Source organism: Chroicocephalus ridibundus, chromosome 18 (genome assembly GCF_963924245.1).
Source record: "Chroicocephalus ridibundus chromosome 18, bChrRid1.1, whole genome shotgun sequence".
Taxonomy (NCBI): Eukaryota; Metazoa; Chordata; class Aves; order Charadriiformes; family Laridae; genus Chroicocephalus; species Chroicocephalus ridibundus.
The window spans coordinates 5,523,406-5,546,435 of record NC_086301.1 but is presented as its reverse complement, the minus strand read 5'-3'; the positions used below and the strand labels follow the sequence as shown (position 1 = coordinate 5,546,435).

The 23,030-nt window shown below is 66.2% G+C and overlaps 1 protein-coding gene across 3 annotated transcripts in view; it reads right to left on the bottom strand.

Moving 5' to 3' along the window:
* Window positions 1–2,721: 2,721 nt before the first annotated feature.
* The window catches only part of OPCML (opioid binding protein/cell adhesion molecule like), a 320,727-nt gene continuing 300,418 nt past the window's right edge, over window positions 2,722–23,030 (bottom strand). For all 3 annotated transcript variants that reach the window (XM_063355081.1, XM_063355080.1, XM_063355079.1), the window contains one exon: window positions 2,722–5,777. In XM_063355081.1, coding sequence (XP_063211151.1) covers window positions 5,677–5,777 — 101 coding nt within the window. In that variant the 3' untranslated portion in view covers window positions 2,722–5,676. The remainder of the gene's footprint in view (window positions 5,778–23,030) is intronic.

Here is a 23,030-nt window from a genome sequence, read left to right as displayed (position 1 = left end):
GCAGGCTCTGGGGCGCCGGCTTCTTCAAGCCGGCCGGCACGGTTTTGTCGGATCGCAAGCCGATTGTGAGCCATGCGTTAGCGACGGTGGGAACGTTTTGGGGTTGGTTGGTTGGTTTTTTTTCACGTGCACCCTACCATGAGGTGGCATAACCCGAGACGAGCTCGGAGAACAGGGAGAGGGACAAAGGGCTGGTCAGGAGTAGCCTGGCGGCGTGACACACAGAGACCGAGCGATACCGGCGCGGGGCGAGGGAAGAGCCGCACTCCAAGGTTTTTGGCGCGTCCCAGGTAAGGGACAGGGTGGCGAGGATGCGGGGGCAGGACCGCCGGGTGCGGGCAGTTTTGAGCATCCCGAGGTCGGGACGGCGCAGAAGGAGGCGCGTGGCCGGAGCCAGCCCTCCCAGTGCCCACAGTTTATAGGAGAAAGCATCGCAGCCGGTTTTGTCTTTTGCGGCCGACGTACCTCCGCCTCTCCCAGGGGAAAAGACGGCGGAGGGCTCTGCGCAGGTCTTTGGCCTCCGGGTAGAGCCAGCCCGGCAGGAGAGGCGGCGCCCAGAGCCCGGCAGGATGCGGGGAGGGATCCCGCCGGCACCCAAGGAAGGGTATGGAGGCGACCGGGCTGTCACCCTCACCTCCTCTCTGCAATTGTAAATTTTTAAGCGGTCTAGGTGAGCGATCGAGAAGAGTCCCACGCCAGAGTTTGCGGGACAAAGAGCAAGCTAAAGAGAGAGAGGCTGCTCGGACAGCTATGTATCTGTAGTATTTACAGAGGTACCGGTGTCTCTGGTTGCTGGGGAGGGACGGAGGTCATGGCCCGAGACGCGCCCTCCATCCCTCTGGACGTAGCAGGCGAGGTCCTCGTCCTTAGGCACGGGTCGGGCATTGCCGAGGGTCACAGAGGAAGCCCACCGCGGCCAGGCTCGAGGCGGAACGGGGCCGCGTCGCCTTCTCGGTGCTCGGCCACGGTACAAAAGAGGAGGAGGATGCGGGCGAGGCAGCGGGACGTGCCATCAGCCAGGGCGTTCAGGCATCTGCATGCGCTCGTCTGCAGCAGAGGCAGGTCCATTGCCGGATACCCAGCAGAACCGGCACGGTAAAACAGAAAGCGTTAGCGAGGGGGAGCACGCGCAAGAGGCGAGCGAGGCTTCGCTTCGACCTGTGGTTATATTCTATCAGTTCTGGCTCCCTTATGGGTTTGGGTTTTTTTGGGGTTTTGTTTTTTTTTTTTTTGGAAGAGGCTCAGAGCAGAGAGGGTTTTTCGCAGCGCCCAGCCACGCCGCTCGACTCGCCACCCGTATCTCGGAGGAAAGCTTCTCGTCCCCAGCGCAGATGGGAAAGGGAGCGTCGAGGCGGGGACGTAGCTCATCCCGCGCCCGAGGTCGGGAGGCTGTATTCCGGGCTCAGGCAGCCCACAAAGACGCAGGGAAGCCACCACCCGGGCAGGACGGCTCAGCCCTCCCGGTCCCCTTTACTGGGGACGCTGCCGGGCTTTGGGAAGGACCTACCTTTGCGCAGGGCTCGCTCCCGGGGGACAGCCGAGCTGTCCCTGACGTGCGAGGTGGCAGTAGCCCGTAGCAGCGCCGGAATGGGGCTGTTTGCTAAGCCGCGGGCTGCACACGCGCCATCAGCGGCACGGCGGTTCGTTGCGGAGTTCAGGGATAAAGTTGGGACCGGGCTTTTCACGTACTCGTCGGGGTACGCAAAGGGAGGTCCGGTTCCACCAAGGGGATCGTTCGAAGCGAGCGACGCTTCCGATGGGTCTGCAGTAGTCCCGCAGCCCCCAGTCCCCCCAGGTCAACCCAGGTGCCACCAGCGGCATTCCCATCCCGGGATGTACGGTCAAGAGACGTCCGCTTTGGGATTTCTCTAGGGAAACCCGGTCTTTGATCCGCCTGGTGGCCACACTAGCTGCGTAGGTAGCACGCGGCAACGAGGGGACCGGGCGGCCAGGGCAAGGGGGCAACGGAGCCACCCACCAGCTCGCGCTCGAGCCGGTCGGCGAGGCACGGATCGCGAAGCGTCCCGGCATCCAGTCCCACAGGAGGGGAGCTTGTAGAATGTTTTCTCCTGGTTGATGGAGCAGAGAAGCGTGGCACCTCCGGGAGAGCAGGAGTCGCGTTTTCAGGGGGCGGTCGTAGCCGCGCCTGGGAGCCGACGAGGGCCACGGCGCCTTCTCCTCCCGGTCTCGGCCGTCTTTGTCGTTCAACGAAGACATTTTGTGTTACGTGCTGTCGGGTCACGACAGGAGCACACCGTCTTTAGGCGCACGTTGTCTGCGGAGGCGTTCCTCGCGCGGGGGTAGGTTTAGTTGTCGTAGCGGGCGTCGTAACGAGACGACGGAGAAGACGCCGGGAACGTCTCAGTCACCCGAAGGAGGCCCCCCCGACCACGCCGCTTCTGCCGAACATAGGTGAGCGGTGAGAGCGAAGGCGGTCCTTACCCCTCCGGGGCTCCATCAGCAGGTACGCGCTCATCGCGCTCATCGGCGGCTGGGGAAGGAGGCGGGAGGGATCGGGGACCCTTCGGAGAGACGCGACGCCGCTTCCCGGGGCGGGGGGGGACACGAGGGACGAGGCGAGGGACGGGCCGAACGGCACCAGGGCCCGGGTCGCGGGGGCTCCGAGCGCCGCCGTCGGAGGGGGCGATAGAAAGAGGCTCCAACCGAAGCAACGGAGCCATTCCCTGGGCGCGTGGGGTCCGCGAAGCAAAGCCCCGAAGGTACAAAGTTCGTCAAACTTTATTGGTACACTGCACAATCACAACCATCTCTTATTCTTGCCGAATTAGAAAAGGTTACAACTACAATGTAACATGCACAAATCTCAGGTAGTATAGCCACCCTTGGAATACAATGATCGACGGAAACTCAAGACTGGCCGTCGGCAGGAGAGACTTCCCCCCCCTCCCCGGGAGCCGCGCTCCCTCCGCCCCGGGCGCCCCTCCACCCCAGCCCCGAGCATCCGAACGCGGCGGCGACGGGGTCCGTCGCCCGGCCGAGCCACGGCGGGGCCGGTCTCGGACGGCCAGCGCGTTCCACACAATGGCACGTTACACGGCACGAGAAAGTCTGACGCCGTCCTGGCTGACGAGGACAGGGGAGCTGACCCAGGGAGGAGAAGGACGGGGCGGGGGCCTCCTCAGCGCCGGGTCCGCCAGCCTCGGGGCGCGCCACGGTGTCTCGTCATCACCTCCGCTCTCTGCGATGCCTCCGGCCCCGCGTGACCGGGGCCAGTTTAGCGTTTCTGCCGCGGGGAGAGAGAAATCTGGGGCCGACCCGGCGAGGTCCGGGGGCGGCAGAGGAGGGGCGGCGAGGCGGGCCGACGGCGTCGGGGCGAGGCGTCTCCCATGCCCAAGGGTACTTCCGGAGCTGGCACACGGGGTAGGACGCAGGCGGTGCCGTGCCAGCCGAAGACGGCGGCATCCCGGCTCTGCAAAGGTGCCCGTGGCCACGGGGTCGGACGGGGATCGCGGCCGGTACCGCCTTTCTGGGATGCCGGCGGCGAAGAGCAGCACCACAGGGACCACGCGACGCGGACTCGCCCGGTCAGCGCCACGGCCAGCCCAGCAGGTAAGCCAGCGCGTCGGGCCGGCGCCGGCAAGGTCCCCGTCTCAGGGCCACGTGTTCGTTGCCGGTCAGTTGCGGTACACGTTGAACATCCAGGGTGCCGGGGGGCGGGAGCGTCGACGGAGATTGCGGAGCTGTTGATTGTTTTTGGCGACAGCCTTGCGCCACGCGCCAGTCAGCGCAAGACCCGGGCGGCCCGTCAAGAGCAGGGACACGGCGGAACAGAGGACGGGGCGGCGGCACGTCGCGGCCTCGGGGTTGGGAATCGGTTTAGATCTCGTGCGCCGCGGGCCATCGGCCCGGCTTCCTCACAGCCAGGGAAAGCGGGACGGCGGGGCGAGGAGCTCCGGGCAGCGGCAGAGTTTGCAAGGGAAAGACGGCACGTGCGCGGCCGAGGTTCTTCAGCCACCTCGTTTACGGAGGGAGAAGGAAAGGTCCCGGCAGGGGTAGGTGTTAGGTCGGGATCGAGGATCGTTTCTGTGTGCTTGCTCAGCGTGTCGCCGCGGAGTCGCGTCCCTGTTGCGGGTAGAGGGTCTGGCATCGTGCGTGACTTTTCAGGAGCGGGACGGGAGGGTCCGTCCCCAGACCCGCAGCCCCAGAGCCTTCCCGAGCGCCCACGCAGCGGCGGGAGGGCTTGGGGCCACCGCCACGTACCCGCCGAGGGAGGCAGGGCGGTCGCCGTGGCAGGCAGCGGGGAAGGCGGGGAGGAGCGTTCCAGGGTGGCCAGAGGAAGCAGAGGGTAGAGGAGGGGCTCATCCACCGCGGTGTTGAAGGTCTGCTGCGGCAGGGAGGATCGGCCGGCAGCGAGCTCGGGGAGAGGAGCCATCCTCGGCCCTGCCGCGACGCGGCAGCGAACGGGCGGAGCCGGAGCCTCCTCCGCCGGCTCAAACACATCGGACTCTCCTCAGGCAGGGGCACGCGGCGGGCGTGAGGAAAGGCAGAGCGGGGACGTTGCAGCTCGGGGCCGGCTCTCGCATTTGTGCTGTCCTTGGGGAGGCAGAGACGCTTGGCTCAATGATACGGGGAGGCCAGGCCGAGAGAGGGACCGGGGACGTACGCCGCGGCCGAGGCAGGGACCTCGAGGCGGGAAGCACGCCATCGCGTCCCCTCCGGGCGCGTGCAGGGGGACGGGAGCGCTGGAGCAGTAGGAAAGGGGGTTTGTCGCGTGGCGTTCGGCCGTGTAGTTCAGCGTCTCTGCCTCGTGTAGGTTGTGCTGTGCTTTTGATGTGCCGGGCGGAAAGCACTTTAGAAACGAGTTGGGGGGAACCCGCCCCATCGGCGCAGACAGCGCATCGGGGCGAGAGCCGCGGGGCAGGTCCCAGCGTTCGGGGGGCAGCAGCGGAGCGGGCCGGGGTCCGGAGCGAGGAGGGGGCGATGGCTCGGCAACCAGGACAGCCGTCGTCCCCGTGAGGGCTGCCGGCGGCCTCCAGGGCTCAGGTTCCTGGGAGAGCAGCCTCGCACCCTCAGGAAGGCGAGGTGGTTTTGGGGAGGCGGGGCGTGACGGCAGCGGGGAGAAGGCGTAGCGGGAGGTGCCTGGACCTTGAGGGATAACGATGAGCTGCGTTGGGCAATCTGCTCAGACAGGGCCGGGAGGGTCACAGTCGGGCTGCCCCACGGGGCCAGGCAACAGGTCGGGGCGATGTCGGGGGCACTTAGGGATGAGCTTTGGTGGCGACGACGGACATTCAGGACCAAGCGGGCTCAAGGCCGAGCCCGGGGGCTTCAGCCCAGGGGTCTTTTTGGGCATAGGCGGCTTAGCGAGACGACGAGACGGACATCCCCGGTGACGGCTCCACTCCCCGCGTGTGGCAGATGAGGCGGCCGGGGCAGGCGGCCACGGGAAGCCCTGTCCGCGCCGGTCCGCATCCCCAGGGCGACAGTGGCGGGCGGCAGTCTGGTGGCACGTGGCGGGGTCTGTACAGCGCATAACCGGCGGCGAGAACGATCCTGGCACGCGGGAGGCGGGGCCATCCTCGGACGCCGGGCGCCGCTGCCCATCCTCCGGCGCATCGCCCGTCCGACGGAGAGGAGTCCCCGGGCGGCGCGGCGGGCCGAGCCCGCGGCGGGGGAGAGGGGCGGCGGGGCCTCCCGGGACCCTCCGCTCCCTTATCAAAAGTCGAGGAGGAGGCGAGCGAGGAGGGCGGCCCAGAGGCAGAGGCCGGCGGCCGCCCGGGACGCCGCGTTGCCGCCGTCGTGCACAGCTCCGGGCCCTGTGCGGGGGAGAGAAGAGGAGGAAGAGAGAGGACAGCGTTAAGCGCAAGCGCGCTGGAGTAAAGGGCACCCCCTCATCCCCACCCTCCCCGCGGTTCCCCGGCCCCTTCCCCGTCGCGCTCCGGGAGCCAGATGTCTCCTGGCACCGACGTGGGGAGTCGCCTCCCTCCCACCCCGTCCAGGGGGGCGGTGGGTTTGTTTGGCCTTTGGAGAGCGGTGCCGTTGCAGTGCGGTGTCGAGGGGGTTTTGTAGTGGCGACGTGGTTCTCGTCGGAGGAGAAGGACGCCCGGGGCAGGCGCGGCCGGGGCCGGAGCAGCTCGCCCAGGCGCCGCGACCCTGCTGGGAAAGAAGGGTCCCCAAGACGGCGGCAGCCGAGCAGGGCGAAGAGCCAGGGACACGGTTTACGCTGGAGCGGAGCGTTACGGCGCGGGCGGGCGGGCGGCGGCGGGGAGGGCCGGGAGCAGGGCATGTCTCTTTGTGGTCGACGGGGCCCTTCTGCTCCTAAAGCAAAGGAGCAGACGGGCGGGTAGCGACAGCCGAGGAGGGCCGGCAGGCCAGGGAAGCCGAGCGCAGGGCAACGGGCAGTGCGGCAGGTTCGCGCCTCCGGGAAAGCACGCGGCGCCCCGCGCCTCGAAGTTTTTCGGTCCCGGGCAGCGGGAGTCAGTCGGCAGGGCGGTCAACTCGCGTGCCATTTGTTGCAGGTCACCCTTCAGGACAGGAAGGTCCGGCCACGGAGAGAGTTCCGCCGAGGGCCGCCGCCGGCCGGGCCAGGGGTGAGGCAGCGCCAGCCCTGCAGGCGTACTCGTAAGTCGGGGGGAGCGGGGAGTCGGTGCCGCGCATGCGGAACACGGAACGGGTTGCCAGGGGGAGGGCCCGCGGGGCCGTCTCGACGGGCTCCCGGGAAGCCGGGAGGGGTGTCCGGCCGGCGCAGGCGCAAGGCGCCGCTCCGTGCCTATTTTTGTCTGGCAGGCAGTCAGGCGTGGAATCATAACGAAAAACGGCCAAAAAAATACAGCATCGTTCACGCATTAAGGCAAGGTATAAAATCACCAGGCTTCTAAGGTAGAATACAGCCGCAGCTGGCACGTGAAGAATCGACCGTCTGCGATTGCCCGTACCGTATCGCTCGCGAAGCGACACGGGGGACGGAACGCGGCCTTCCGCGGCCTCGCCCTGCGACACATAGCAGATACGGGAACGAGACGGCACTCTGGAACCGACGAGCTGCCGATTCGCCACCCCGAGCCACCGTTCCGTCACATTTTGACAAAACGCCGTCCTTTGCGCGAACTTTGTTCGTCGTAGCATCATCGTAATACCAAAACACGCCTCCATGAGAAGTCTCTCTAGAGAGTCTCTTTCTTACCTTTATAGCCAGGCCGTATCGCGTATCACTTTGTCGCGCATATCGTATATTTAACGATACTTTTATTTGCACGTGTTTTGCAGACAGCGTATTTAGCACCGGCGTTCCTAAGAAGCTACGTATCCGTCGCTTGAATAAACCGCACCGTTTAAGCAGCTCGCCGTTTCCGTTTCACCTGGAACGCTCCCAAAGGCTCGAGCGCGGCCGTGCCAGTTCACGAGCACGACTGGACCGAAGGTGCAGTCCGCTATCAGCGTATCCAAAGCGCAATGGTTTAAAATCGCTTAAACGCGACCGGACCGATAGGGGCGAATTGGGCATCGCTCGGAATTTAAACCCAGCCGCACCTAGCCTCCCACCGCGGTGAGGAGCGTTAGAACGCAAGGGGGTTTATTTTCTGCCAAAACAGTTCGGCCGCTAGCGCATCGGGCATCGCTCGGAATTTAAACCCAGCCGCACCTAGCCTCCCACCGTGGTGAGGAGCGTTGGAACGCAAGGGGGTTTATTTTCTGCCAAAACAGCTCGCCCCTTTCACGCGACATCAGGCCAGCCAGGGGAGCGTCAGGAAAGCGGAGCGGTGAGCACAACAGGCGAGGGACGCCGCGGGAACGCCCGGCGCGCGGAGGAAAGACGTCGCAGCGAGGAGGCCTCATGTTTTCGGCCAATATTTCTAGGGCGACGGAGATCCGCGACGGAGATAGGCGACGAAGACACGCCATCGAGCTACCGAGAAATATCACGGAGCGACACAGACACGCAACACAAATACGCCACTGGGAGAGGGCGGGTGCGCATGCCAGCGGCGGGTCACGGTGTTGGGACGCGGGTCACAACGGATCGGAAAGATCCCAACCGAGAGCCGCGCCGGACGGTGGGAGCCGGAGACCTCAGCGCTCGGGAGCGGCGGGACGGACGGGCGGCGAGAACGGCTCTCCAACGCGTCGGCAGGACATGTGGAATCTCAGGTGGGTGTTTGCGGCGCGGGGGGGAGCAGCCATCGGCAGACAGGTCGGCAAAGGCATCGGAGGAGGACGGCAGCGCGCGGCCGTCAGGGTACGCGTCTCGAGCGGAGCTTTGTAGAGCGGGGTCGCGCACCGCGGGCGTTTACCACCGACGGCGCGGTCGCGACGCACGTGCCGACGAGCAACTCTCTATTGCGAAACCCGTAGCGTGTCAAGGATCATTTCACAACACAGCCCGGGAGGCAGCCGACTCGGGGAGGGCATCCCGCCGGACCCGTCGTTCGCGCACGGTGGGCTCGCCGGCGACGAGGCGGCGGGGGCTGTCCGGGGCTTAGCGATCGGGAAACGACAGAGGGTTCGACGCTCGTGGAAGCGAGGAGGCGGGTCAGCAGAACCCCCCCTCAGAGTCGCGGAGGGCGGACGTCGGCCTATTTAGCAGCCCGGCGGAGAGAGTTTCTCGGGAGGCGGTCCAGAAGGGACTCGGACCCGTCGGAGGGGGTCCCGAGGGAGGGCCACAAAGACGATCAAAGGGCCGGAGCACCGCTCCTACAAAGACAGGCCCGAGGGAGTCGGGGTCGTTTGGCCCGGAGAAGAGAAGGCTCGGGGGAGAGCTCAGAGCGGCCTTCCGGCGCCCAAAGGGGGGCCTAGGAGAAAGCAGGGGAAGGGCCGTTTTCAAGGGCACGCGGCGACAGGATGAGGGGCAACGGTTTTAAACCGGAGCAGGGCACGGCCCGACGAGGCGTCGGGAAGAAGCTCTTTACGTCGAGGGCGGCGAGACACCGGCGCGGGTTCCCCAGAGGGGCGGCGGAGGTCCCTTCCCCGGAGCCGTTCGAGGCCGGGATCGTCAAGGCTCTGAGCGAGTTAAAGACGTCCGTGCTTACCGCGGGGTGGGGGTTGGACTAGGCGGCCTTTAAAGGTCCCTGCCGAGCCAACACGGTCTACGATTCTAAGGCCACGCATCGTTCGGGAAAGAAATCGAGAGGCGCAGGAGCGGGCCGTCCCCGCACGCCGAAAGGGGAGCCGCGGGAGAAAAAGAGCGGCCCAACCGAGCGAAGAGCTCCGGTCTGACTCGGGGAAAAACGTGGAGTTTACGGTGTTCGGAAGAAAGGGCGGACCGCTCGGGGGGACCGCAGAGAGGTCGCGAGGCTAGGCGGGGAGAAACAGAGAAGGGCGAAAGCCCGAGGAGAACCTGATTTGGCTCGAGCCATCGAGGATCGCCGACCGCGGGGGAGCGCCGGAGCCTTCCGCTGACGACGGGAGGCAGCTATTAGAACCGTCGCCTATGTAGCGAGCAGGTAAAGGATCCGCTCGGCCCGGCGGCGGAGCCGAGAGAGGAAGCGGAAAGGTTAAGAAGCACCGGGGAGGCTGAGGAAGCAACAGACCGGGCGGAGCTCTGCCCTCCTCGAAACAGAAACGGGAGCACCCGGTGGAGAGCAGCCGGGAACCGGAGGCCCCCGCGGCCCGCTCCCACGACGCAGAAGGCGGGAGCCTAAACGAAGGGAAGGAACGGAGGCGAGTTCGCGGTCGGGGCGGCGGGCGAACCCTCGCCTCGCTCCCCCCCCCCGCCCCCCCGTCGCCCCCGGTACCTCTGAACAACAGATACGAGGTACTGAACGAGGAAGGCCCGTCGAATGAGGACGCGGACGACGGGAAATCTCCGCCGGAGACGCCTCCACGGTCCGAAAGGCGTACCGCCTGTATTATCACCACGGCCCTGAGGAAGAAAAGAGGGGCCGCAGGCACGGGGGCCGCGGAATCCGAGGGCCAGGCAAACGAGGACGGAGAGGACCATCCACCTGGCGAGTCACGCGGGGCTCATCGCTCGCCCCCACGACTCGGGACGTCCTCAACCCGGCAAAAAAGGAAGGCGATCGTAGGAGGCGACTCCCTCGCGAGGGCAGCGGAGGGCCCTACCCGTCAACGGGATGTGTCCCACGGAGGAGCTGGCCGCCTCCCCGGGGCCGGGATCGGGGACGCACGGAGGAGGCAACTCCTTACCCCAGTGCAGCCCTCAGACGATTACGCGCCGCTGCTATTTTGAGCAGGGAACGACGAGATAGCTACCGGAAGTCTAAGGGCGACGAAGAGAGACTTCGGAGCCCCGGGAGGGCCGGTTAAGGGATCGGGAGCGCGAGCGGCGTCCTCCTCCGTGCCACCAGTTGCGGGGATCGACGAGGGGATCAACAGGCAGAGCGAGGAGATTAACTCCCGGCTCGGAGACGGGCACGACCGTCCGAACGTCGGTTACTTTGATCGCGGATTGCTATACGGGACGCCAGGCGTGCCGGCAACGGGCGGGCAAAGCCTAACCAAAAGGGGAGGAAGGATTCCGGGACGAGAGTCAGCAGGCCTCGTCGCATGGGCTTTAAAGTAGGTTCGAAGGGGGACGGGGACGGAAGCGGAGCGACCCGAAGCGGCACCCGGGAGCAGCACGCCGGCGCCGGCGAGGTCTCGCGGCCCGTCGTCGCAGCGGAGGCGGGAGATGACGACGCACGCGCTAGCGAAGACACGCGAGGAGCGGGGACGGGCCGGCAACTGCGGGAACGTCTGAGCGCGGGCTGGCGGGAAGAAGGGCTCGTCCCCCCAGCGAAGTGGCAAGGCAATTAGCCCAGCTGAAGCGCATCCGCACGAACAACGAACGGGGAGAGTCGGAGGCCGTCGCGCAGCGGGGCAACTACGACACGGCCGCCGTCGGAAACGCGGCGGGAAGACACGCGCAACCGGAGCGCGGCGATCGACGGCCACCGACCCTTCCGAAGGGACGGGCGAGGAAGGAGGGGCGGCGGGGCGGCCCTCTGCGGCGGGGGCGGTTTCGAATGCCAAGAACTCAACAACGCGCGCGCCGACGCGGTCGAGCGTTTACGGAGAAGAATCGAGGGGAAGGCCAAGAAGCCGGACGTCGCGGCGGGAGTTTGTCACGGACCCCCGCCCGCCCTAACCGGGATGCAGAGGCCGATGAAATGTTCTACGAGCAGCCGGCAGAGGTCTCGGGATCGCTCGCCCTCGTTCGCGCGGGGGACTTCACCTTCCCCAACGTCCGCTGGCAACATAACGCGGCGGAGGGGGAACGGTCCCGGAGGTCGCCGGAGCGTGCGGAAGACGGCTTCCCGACGCAGCTGGCACAGGAGCCGATGAGGGAAAGCGCCCTCCCGGACCGGCCGCTCGTTAACAGAGAAGGTCTCGTAGGGGACGGAAAGATCGGAGGCCGTCCCCGGCCGAGCGATCGCGAGAGGAGAGAACTTTCGATTCTCGGCAAAGCGAGGCGGGGAGCCCGCAGGACCGCCGCCTCGGATTTCCCAAGGGCGAACTTCGGCCCGCTCGGGGACACCGTCGAGAGCGTCCCTCGGGGGACGGTACTGAAGGGCTAAGGCGCCCAGGAAGGCCGGTCTTACGTCAAGGAGGACCTCTTAAAAGCTCAGGAGAAGGCCGTCCCCGAGTCCCGAGATCCGAGCGGACGGGGAAGCCGACTGGCCCGGCTAAACAGAGAGCTGCAGCCGGGCCTCGGCGGGAAAAAAGGACAGTTTACGATCTTTGGAAAAGGGGGTCGGCCCCTTTTGAAAGACACCGAGCCGCAGCGAAGCTCCGCAGGGCGAAAATTAGAAGGGCCGAAGCCCGAGCGGAACTCGCGTCGGCCGCCGCGGCACAAGATAACGAGAAGAGGTTCTTTCGGAATACCGATAGAAAAAGGAAGGCCAGGGAGAACGTATAGGCCTGCTGATGAAGGAGACGGGCGCCCCGGTGGCAGAAGACGCAGCTACCTGACGCCGCCTCTGCTTCGGTCTTCGCCGCTAAAGCCGTCCCTTGCGCGCCCCGGGCCCCGGAGGCAAGGGGCGAGGTCCGGAGAGAGGAGGAGTTTCGGCCAGCCGAGGATGACGAGGTTGGGGACCGCTCGGCCGAAGCGGCGTCGAGTCCGCGGGCCCTGACGAGACGCACCTGCGAGCGCCGAGAGAGCCGGCGGACGCGGTCGCTCGGCCGCTCTCCGTCGTCTTCGAAAGGTCACAGAGGATGGGAGAGGCGCTGCGCCCGTGGACCGGCAGAAGGCCAACGTCTCTCCAGCCTTCCGAAAGGGCGGGAAGGAGGACCCGGGGAAGCACGGACCGGTCAATCTCGCCTCCGTCCCCGGGAAGGTAACGGAGCGACTCATTCCGGACATCCCGCGCAAGCGCGTTCAAGAGCGGAAGGTCATCGGAAGCGGTCAACGCGGATTTCCCCAGGGTAAATCATGCTCAGCTGATCTCATAGCCTTCGGCGACGTTTCGAGCGGTTGGCCGGATGAGGGCGGGGTGGCGGACGCCGCCTACCCGGACTTCAGCGAGGCCTTCGACGCCGTCTCTTGTAACGTCCTCCTTCGGAAACGGAGGAAGCGCGGACCGGGCAAGGGGACGGCGAGGCGGGTCGAGAGCCGGCCGCGCGACAGGACTCGGAGGGTCGCGATGCATGGGGCGGGCTCGAGTCGGAGGCCCATAAGCGGCGGCGTCCCCCAGGGGCCGATACTCGGCCCGGTCTCGTTTCACGTCTTCATCGATGACCTGGACGAGGGGACAGAGCGTCCGCTCGGCAAGTTCGCCGACGATCCCGAACCGGTGGCCGACGCCCCAGAGGGCCGCGCCGGAGAGCCGGGTGGAGAAGAGCCTCGCGAGGTTCGACGAGGACGGGCGGAGGGTCCCGCCGCTGGGGAGGAGGAACGTCGGGCGCCAGGAGAGGTTAGGGGCGGCCCCGCTGGAGAGCGGCTCCGAAGAAAAGGAACCGGGGGTCTCGGCAGACAGGGAGCTATCCGCGTGCCGGCGACGGGCCCCCGTTGCTGAGAAGGCCGACGGCATCCCGGGACGCACAGTCCCGGGACGCACAGGGAAGAGCGCGGCCGGCAGGTCGAGGGAGGTCGTCCTCCCCCTCCGCTCCGCCTCAGCGAGGCCGCGACCGGTTTCGGGCTCCCCGGTCCGAGAGGGACGGGGAGCTGACAGAGCGAGCCCGGCGAAGGGCGACCGAGACCACCGAGGGACAGGAGCGCCTCCCTTAGGAGGAAAGGCCGAGAGAGACGGGACTCTTTAGCCCGGAGGAGAGAAGGTCGAGGGGGGACCCGATTAACGTTTACAAGTACCCGAAGGGCGGGTTTAAGGAGGACGGGGCCGGGCTCTTTTCGGCCGTTCCCGGCGACGGGACGAGGGGCGACGGGCGCAAGCTGGCACTTAGGAAGTTCCGTTCAAAGACACGGAAAAACTTCTTTACGGCGAGGGCGATGGAGCACGGGAACGGGCCGCCCGGGTAGGTCGCGGGGTCCCCGTCTCCGGAGGCTTTCAAGACCCGACCGGACGCGGCCCTGAGGGACGCGCCGTAGGCAATCCCGCTCTAGCGGGGGAGTCGGCCTAGACGAGCTCCGGAGGTCCCTTCCGACTCTGAAAATTCCGCGATTCCGCGATCGTCCCCCCCGCGCTCCGCACAGGGGAGGCCACCCCTCGAGCACGGCGTCCGGCCGGGGGCGCCTCGACACGAGAGCGCTCTCGAGGCACCGGAGCGAGCGCGGAGGAGGGCCGCGAAGCCGGCGACGGGCCCGGAGCATAAATCCAACGAGGAGCGGCCGAAGGAGCCAGGACCGTTTAGTTTGAGGGAGAGGAGGGCGAGGGGAGACCTTGTCGCTCTCCGCGACGACTCAAAAGGCCGCCGTCGGGCGGTCGGCGCCGCTCTCTTCTCACGGGTCATTAGGGATCGAACAAGAGGGAACGGCTTCGGGCCGCAGCAGGGGAGGTTTAGGCCGGACGCGAGGAAAAAATACTCCCTGGAAAGAGCGGTCGGACACGGGAACGGGCCGCCCGGGGCGGCGGCGGGGTTGCCGTCCCCGGACGTGTTTAAGACCCATGTAGATGCGGCGTTAAGGGATAAGGTGCGTAAGGGAGCACCTCGTAGAGCGGAGCCGACGCTCGGACTCGACGATCCCGAGGGTCTTTTCCGACCTGAGCGATTCCGTGATTCCCCGCGAGCTCGACGGGAGGGAGGTCGCGGTCCGCAGAGGGCTCGGCAGAGGCCGGGTCGAGAGGCCGAGGCCGGCCGCGGCCGCGTCGACGAGGGCGAGCGCCGTCGGCGGCGCCAGGGAAACCGTTTTCCCCAGGCGGCGCGGGGGACTCGGGCGGGAGCATCCGGAAAGGCGTCTCGCAGAAAAGGACCGGGGCGGGCGGGCGGCTGCCAGGGGGGCCGCCAGGGGGGCGGCCGGGCGGCCGAGCGGGTGGCTCCCATCGAGGCCTTCGTCGGGCACGGGCCGGCGAGCGGGCCTAGGGAAAGGGTCGCGGCGCTGGCGAGGCGGCACCCAACGTCAGGCGTTCAGCGTCGAGACGCGATGGGGGCGCGTAGCAAGGCGGGGATCGGCATCTTCTGCCAAGCAGGGAGGCCCACGATAGTGGCCGCCAGCGGGACGCGGGCTCCGGGCAGGTCTGGCGCGCACATTTTGCCCGTCGTCTTCAGCGGCGGGGTTTCGGAGCGTCGGACCGGGCCGCCCGGGGCCAGGGTCGAGCCGTTCCCTTAGAAGGGATTTAAAAGGCAGGGCGAAACGAGGCCTGGGGACGGGGCGCGGCGGTTTCGGCCGCGGCCGGCAGACGGCAGAGGCCGTCGCGGGCAAGGTCCCTCGCCAGCTAGACGAAGGTCCGTTTCTAGGAAGTGACGGATGTCCAGGGCCCCGGCGGAGGGCCCCTCGAGGTCACGGGAAGGTCGCGGCACCAGGACGAGTGGGGCCTCGCCATGTTTAGCTGTTTGTCGGAAGGTGGTCGCGGTCGGGCAGCCTCGGAGAGATAAGCAGGGGAGACGGTCTCACCGGACCGACCGTTCGCGAGCAGACACCGTGCGGCCGAGGCGGCCGGCGGGAGCGGGGAAGGGATCGCGGCGCCGGCGAGGCCTCGCCTCGAGCGCCGCGTTCGGTCGGGGGACCCGGAGCGAGCGGCCGGGCGGGCGAGGGGTCCGGAGACCGGCCGGCGCGAGGAGAGGCCAAGGGAGCCGGGCGACAAGGAGGCCGAGGGGAGGCCTCGTCGCCCTCCACGACTCCCCGCGAGGAGGTCGGACACAGGCGGGCGCCGGCCTCTTCCGAAGCCGAGGCCGGGGAGGTTTCGGTTAGATCTCGGGAGGAAGTAGCGTGCCGAAGGAGCGGCCAGGCGCCGCGAGGGCGCTCGAGAAACGTCTAGAGTGGGCACTCGGGGGCACGCCCGAGCGGCAGAGGCCGCCGGTCTTTCGCTCGGCCTCGACGATGTTGGGGGTCCTTTCCGACTGCGCGGATGGCGCGATGGCATTCCGGCGCGCGCCCCCGCCCTCTTCCCGGCCCCCCGGGCATCCCGCGCGAGCGCCTCGCGGCCGTCATTGTAAAGTAGTTTTGCACTGTCTAAGGCAAAGCCGCCCTGCTCCGGCCGTCGCCCCTCGTCCTCTCGGGACGCGCCGTCGCCGACGGCCCCTCCACCGCTCTCCGGCGGGCGCGCCGGCCAGCGGAAGGCCTCCCCGGCGCCTTCGGTTCTGCGGGCCGAAGCCCTCTGTCTTTGCGTGATCGTTTTCAGAGGAGAGGCGCTCCGGCGCCTCCGGAGACGATGGAGATTCAGCATCTCCAGGGCGTCCCACGGCCGCAGCCCTCCGGGCGGGGCGTCGGGAGAGCGGAGCTGAGGGGGAGAACGCCCCGTCCGGACCCGCCGGGTGTCGCGGGCCCACACGGCGGGCTCCGCAAATCTAGCCGCCAAGCAGTCCCCCTGCGAGGTCCGCGTCTCTCCCGCTCGGGCCGTAGGATGTCGTGGGGAAGCGTCAAGGGCCTCGCAGGCGTCCGGCCGGACGCTAGGCTTAGCTCTGCCCTCGTCCGCCGACGCGGCCGCTCCCTCCTAGAAAGGCACGAGGCGGGTCAGGCGGGAGCGGGCGTTGGCGAAGCCACGCCGGCCGTCTCGAATCCCCTCCACGTCTTTCGGGCCGTGTCTACGGCAATGTTCCTTATGTGGGCGGGGTCAGCATCGGTCTCTCGGCATCGGTCTGCAGCAGGGCCGCCGCGTCTCCGTCCGAGCCCCCCGGCCCCCGCCGCGTCCCGAGCGGGTCGGCCGGCTGGCGTCTGCGTTTTGTGTAGAGGAGAGGTCTTCCCGTCTGTGGAATTCACGGAATCACGGAATCATGGAATCTTCAGAGTCGGAAGGGACCTCTAGAGATCATCTAGTCCAACTCCCCTGCTAAAGCAGGATTGCCCAGAGCACATCCCTCAGGGCTGCATCCAGGCGGGTCTTGAAAATCTCCAGAGAAGGGGACTCCACAACCTCCCTGGGCAGCCTGTTCCAGTGCTCTGTCACCCTCACCGTAAAGAAGTTTTTCCGTGTCTTTGAACGGAACTTTCTATGTTCCAGCTTGTGCCCATTGCCCCTTGTCCTGTCACTGGGAACCATTGAAAAGAGCCCGGCTCCATCCTCCTTAAACCCACCCTTTAGATACTTGTAAACATTAATCAGGTCCCCCCTCAGCCTTCTCTTCTCCAGGCTAAAGAGTCCCAGCTCTTTCAGCCTTTCCTCATAAGGGAGGCGCTCCAGTCCCATAATCATCTCGGTTGCCCTACGCTGGACTCGCTCCAGCAGTTCCCTGTCCCTCTTGAACCGGGGAGCCCAAAACTGGGCGCAGCACTCCAGTCGTGGCCTCGCCAGTGCAGAGTAGAGGGGGAGAATGACCTCCCTCGACCTACTGGCCACACTCTTCCCTATGCAGCCCAGGATGCCATCGGCCTTCTTGGCGACAAGGGCACGCTGCTGGCTCACGGATAATTTGCCGTCTACCAGGACCCCCAGGTCCTTCTCCTCAGAGCCGCTTCCCAGCATGTCCGCCCCTAACCTATACTGGTGTTTGGCATTCTTCCTCCCCAGGTGCAGGACCCTACACTTGCTTTTGTCGAACCTCATTAGGTTCTTCTCTGCCCGGCTCTCCAGCCCGTCCAGGTCACGCCGGACGGCAGCACGGCCCTCCGGAGCGTCGGCCACCCCTCCCAGCTTGGTATCATCAGCGAACTCGCTGAGGATACGCTCTGTCCCCTTGTCTAGGTCATTAATGAATATATTGAACAAAACTGGTCACAGTATTGACCCCTGAGGGACACCACTCGTTACAGGCCTCCAACCGGACTCTGCGCCGCTGATCACAACCCTCCGGGTTCTGTCGCTCAGCCAGCTCTCGATCCACCTCACTGTCACCTCGTCTAGCCCATACTTCCTCAGCTTCCTAATGAGGATGTTATGGGAGACAGTGTCAAAAGCCTTGCTAAGGTCAAGGCAGATGACATCTACGGCTCTCCCCTCATCCAGCCGACCCGTTATAACATCATAGAAAGCCATCGGATTGGTCAGGCACAATTTGCCCTTGGTAAATCCATGCTGACCACTTCCAATAACTTCCCGTTCCACTACGTGTTTGGAGACGACATCCAGAACGAGTCGCTCCATTACCTTCCCAGGGACAGAGGTGAGACTAACCGGCCTGTAGTTCCCCGGGTCCTCCTTCTTGCCTTTTTTGAAGATTGGAGTGACGTCAGCCTTCCTCCGGTCCTCAGGCACCTCTCCTGTTCCCCATGACTTTTCAAAGACGATGGAGAGCGGTCTAGCGATAACATCCGCCAGCTCTCTCAGCGCTCGCGGGTGCATCCTGTCAGGGCCCACAGATTTATGAATGTCCGGCTGGGCCGGGCGGTCTCTGACCCGGTCCTCCTCAACTAAGGGAAAATCTTCCTCTCTCCCAACCTTCCCCCTTGCCTCCAGGGTATGGGACGCGTGAGGGACGGCTTTATCAGTGAAGACCAAAGAAAAGAAGGCATTCAGTAACTCCGCCTTCTCTGTGTCTTCCGCCACTAGGGCACCCGTCCCATTCATCGGTGGACCTATATTTTCCCTAGTTTTCCTTTTTCTGTCGATATACTGGAAAAATCTCTTCTTGTTGTCTTTAACTGCAGCGGCCAAGCTGAGTTCTGATTGAGCTTTGGCCCTTCTAATCTTCCCCCTGCATAGCTTTGTTATATCTTGATAATCCTCATAAGTTGCTAAGCCCCTTTTCCAGAGAATGTAAGCCTTCCTTTTTTTCCCCGAGGTCCAGCCAAAGCTCTCTATTTAGCCAGGCCGGTCTTCTTCCCCGTCGGCTCGTCTTTTGGAACGTGGGGATGGCCTTCTCCCGTGCTTCTAAGAGCGCCTGCTTGAAGTATGACCAGCTTTCCCGGGCACCTTTGCTCTTCAAAACCGCCTCCCGAGGGACACTCTCAACCATGCTCCTAAACAGGCTAAAGTCCGCCCTTCGGAAATCCGAGGTGGCAGTTTTGCTGGCTCCCCGCCTCCCTTCACCAAGAATGGAAAACTCTATCATTTCACGGTCACTCTGCCCAAGACGACCTCCAACCTTTACATCCCCCAGAAGACCTTCTCTGTTAACAAACAGAGACAAAGTGTCCGGTAGGGCACTTCCCCTAGTAGGTGTTCCCTAGGTGTTCCCGTAGAGGAATTCCCTCTACGCCTAAGGTCGGGCGCCCGTGCAGGAGTTTGCATCGTAGCCTTGGTTGGCGTTCGTCTCTGGGGGCGCCTCCGCCTCCTGGGGTCCACGCCGTCAGGCGCGCTCTCAGCACGAGGCCGTCAGCGTCTCCGCTCGGGTCCTACGGCGTCGCGGGGCTGCGCGATTTCCGGTGCCTGACTTTTCTTTTCCTGTCGTCTTTTGGGGCCCCGTCTGTGTGGCCGCGCCCCTCCCTCGCCTTCGCGCCCGCCGGCGTCCATACCCCGGTTCCACCCGTGCGTAGGGCCGCAGCGTCGTACGGAGAGAGGAGCGTGCGTCTTTAGGGGCGCACCCGTGGCCTTTTTCGGGGCGCCGTTGGGGAGGGATCCTCGGGAACGGGCAGTCCCGGGGCCGGGCAGCGGCCCGTCCGCAAGTCCCGGAGCGCTCCCCGCCCTTGTTTCTGTGCCCTCGCCCCCGTCACGGCACACGGCCAATCTAGGCCTCGGTCTCTGCATGCGTCCGGTGCGTACGCGCCCTTTGTCTGTCTCCTGTCCCTCCGTGTCTGTTTATCTGGGGCGGGGGGACACACGTCTCTCGTTTTGTCGGGAGGCACTTTTTCCCGCGGGCCTCCGGGCGGGCGTCCTCCCCCTGGCTTTTACTTTGTCAGGGGGGCGCGTAGGGGTTCCCTTTGCGCGTCGTCTTCCCTGCCCTCGTTCCGCCCGCTACGGAGGCTCGGCCTCCACAGACCGGTCTCGCCCGTCGCCTCAGTCTCGACAGCCGTCGGTCGGCGTCTCCAGGCCGGCGGAGGCTTTGCGGGCTTCTGTTTTGGCCGCCGGGCCTCGGCAGTCCTAGCGTCGCCATCTCGCCGTTGGGGTTTTTTTCCTCACGTGTGGGGTCAAAGTCCCCTGGTTGCAGGCTCGCGGCACAGGCTTCGCCCAGGCCTCGTGGCAGGGCAGCTGAGAAAGCCGCCGGCACGCCTGCTCGTCTCGGAGAGAGAGCAGGCGGCAGTCGTGGCGTGGGCGCTTTTGGGCTCGGCCCTATGTGAGATGTGCCAGGGGTGGGGGGGGGCGGGGCCGGAGTGTCGGCAGCAGGTGGGCCCGTTTGGTCGGAGGCGAGCGGAGAGCTCCCCGCTCTGTGGGAGGCCTTGGGACAGAAGCGTGCCAGGAGGGAGCGGTCCGAGACGGGCACTGGGCGGGACGACCTCGAGGGTGTTTTCTGACCCGTGTATTGTCGGGTCGTCCTCGATGGGGCTCTTGCCGCCTCGCTGGGTGAGGCGCGGCGTCTCGTCTCTGACCATGCCATGTTCCCTCTAGTCTCTGGCGAGCCGACATCTGACAAAGCACCTCGTCGGCCCCCTTCAGGTACGGGCGGCGTCTCACGCGGGACTCGGGTCAGGCAGGTCCTCCATCTGCACCTCGCTCCTTGCCGCCCGCCTCTCGCCTCAGAAGTAAGTGCCTCGCCCGACCGGCTGCCCCGACCGACTCCCTTGCCTGCCAGAGTGCCCTGCTTGGTGCATGCCCGCCTCTTGCTTAAGGAAGCGAGTGCCTGATATCTGCCTGCCTCTCGCCTCAGAAGCGCCTCGCCTGACCGGCCGCCCTGACCGAGTCCCTTGCCTGCCAGAGTGCCCTGCTAGGTGCATGCCTGCCTCTTGCTTAAGGAAGCGAGTGCCTGATATCTGCCTGCCTCCCCGACTGCCCCAACCGAGTCCCTCGCCTCCCGACTAAGTAAGTAAGTAAGTAAAGTTCCTTGGCCTGCCTCCTCCCTCCCTCCCACCCAATGACCCTCATCTTCCTCAGCTGACAGACATACCCAACAGGCCTGCTAACGCCCGTCTCAGGTGCAGCCCGTCCCCCCCCCGGCCCCGACAGTCCGGCGAGAAAGAGCACATGCAGGGGGGGTATCGACTTTATTGGTGAGGGGCGCCGGTCCACGTGAGGAAGGGTGGCCAAAGGCGGCCCTGCTTCCCTCCTGGCTTCCCCCTGGCTTACCTGGCTCTCTGCGGGGCCTGGGGTTTGCCCCTGGGGCTGCGCAGGGGCAGAGAGGGGCTCCCGGGGCTGGGGCCCGCCGGCCAGGGCCCCTGCTCGTCGCCATGCGAAGTGCCATGAAAAGTGCCGTCGCTCTTTGCTCCGTCCCTCTGCGCTACGCTCCCGAGGTCGCTCAGGCCCGCCGGGGTAAGGGCGGCAGGACCCGCCCCGCCCCGCCACTTCCTGCCGCCTCCCGGCGCCCTCGGGCCCTGCCCCCGCATCGGCGGCACCACCGCCCCCCTCCCGGCCGACCAGAGAACCACTGCCCCTACCCAGACGACGCGCTGGACGCCCCATTGCCCGCCGCACCACGAGCGTGACACCTGACGACCCACCCAGACACAGCACGGCATCTCAGAACGGACTCTGCCACCACTAGATATGGCCCCAGCACCCTGTCCCTCCTCTCCTCGCCCAGAAAATGACCCCTCGGGCCGGGAACACTTTCCTCCCGTACAATATCCCCTGCTCCACCATTCTCACCGCAGCCCCGGCCTCCAAACACGACACCTACTGCCCCACGACACCTGTTCCGCTCAATGCACCGACCCAGGGCCTGGGCCCTCTCCCCCTGCTGCCCGCATGCCCCTCCTACGCCTCCGGGGACCACCGTGTCCGATCCCCGTTCGCACATGACCGCCCGATGGCCCATTGGAGCACCACATGGCCGGCACACAACATCAACAACACGCAGTCCCCCAAGCCGGGCTATGGGGACACCCTAGGTGACCGGCCCCCACCACGCAGCGACAACAACGCCACTACACAGCCAGCACCCCATCCCAGAGCGCACGCTCCGGGAGGAAGCCCGCCAGAGGATCGGGGCGCTCCCCGACCTTCCTGGATAGGCGGCAACAACCACCCCTCCACAAAGGCGCCGTGCCCACCAGCAAGACAAGACGCCCCCTGACGCCACGCCAGCCAAAGGCCAGGTGACCCCGTACCCCTTCCCACAATAGTGCCCCTCTCCCCGGACATGCCCTCCCAACAAGAGGGGGCCAGGCACAATTTCCACCAACACGACGCCACTACCGTAGCCCCGTCTACCCCAGACAGACCCCCAGGAACGCACCCCAACCCCTGCTCCGACGACACCTTCCTCCGGGTGTCTCGCCGATAGCCCACTCCCAGTCAACCCGCAGGACGACACACGCCCCCCCTGCCGCCGCACGGATGCGCCCGGTGCCCCTGGCCATCCAACACCACCATCCCACCTACAACCTTTTGGACAGGCGCCGGGAGGGCCCGCCCGGGGAGGCGGCCGCGTCACCGTCCCGAGAGGTGCTTGGGAAACGTCTAGACGGGGCGCGGCAGAGGCCGTCGTTCGCTCATCCTCGACAATGTCGGGGGTCCTTTCCAACCACAAACATCCTACGATTCCATGAGCTGGCCCACGCCCAGCAACTGGCCCGTCCCCAGGGCCTGCCGACGAGGCCGTTGCCGGGACGCCCCTCACGAGCCCCTGACGACACCCCCAACACTCCCCAGACGAGCTCCGTGAATAAAGGCAAAAAACAACAACCGGGCCATGCCTCCCCCATTCCTCCATCTGGGGGGCTCCGGTGGCCATCGGAGACACCCGCTGCCCCCCCGCGTGCCCGCAACCCTCCCCCCGCATCGCCCCCTCTCCTCTCCACCTCGACCCCAGCCCCGTTTCCACACGCATTTCCCTCTGCCCGCTCACAACGCCCCTACGCCACCTGCCCCCAAAACCCCGCCTCTCCGCCGCGCAGATGACGCACCACCGGCAAAGGCCCGCGACAAGCATCGACCGGGTGCTCCGGGGCCGCCACCCCCTGCCGCCCAGACAGGGTTCCCCTCGCCTCCCTCAAGACCCTGCCGATACACCCTACCCTGCCCCAAAATGACAGCGACGGATGACCTGCCACGTCGCCACCCTCCTTTCCTCCCTCACCCGCCCTTTCCGATCTCCGCCCACAAACACGCACCTCCTCTCCCGCATCCCGGCGACGGGCGAGAAAGGAGACCGAGACCCGCCGGCGACGCAGAGCTTCCCCGCCCGCGGCATCCCAGCAGGGCGCACCGTCACAGACCACGCCCACCCAGAAGGCACCTCTAGAGATCGTCCAGTCCAATTGCACTAGACAATCTCCCGATCGCTCCTTCCCAGAGCACAACAGAAGGGCACCCGAGACCGTGCGATGCTACGGGGAACGTGCCCAGACCAACTGCTCCGACTAACCCACTGCGCTTACAGCATCACGCTACACTACTCGCCCCGGCACGCTGGCCGCGGACAAGCCCCCGCCTGACGAGGGCTACCTCTCCGAACTCTCCCCTGCCACACGGACGCGCCGCCTGCTCCCGGCCTTCGAGGCACCCCCGCCCTCTTCCCGAGCCCATCGCTCAGGGGACCAGACTGGTCTCCCACCCCCAGAGCACCCCCTCGCACGGGTCCCCTCTGACACACCCGCCCCTTTGCACCGC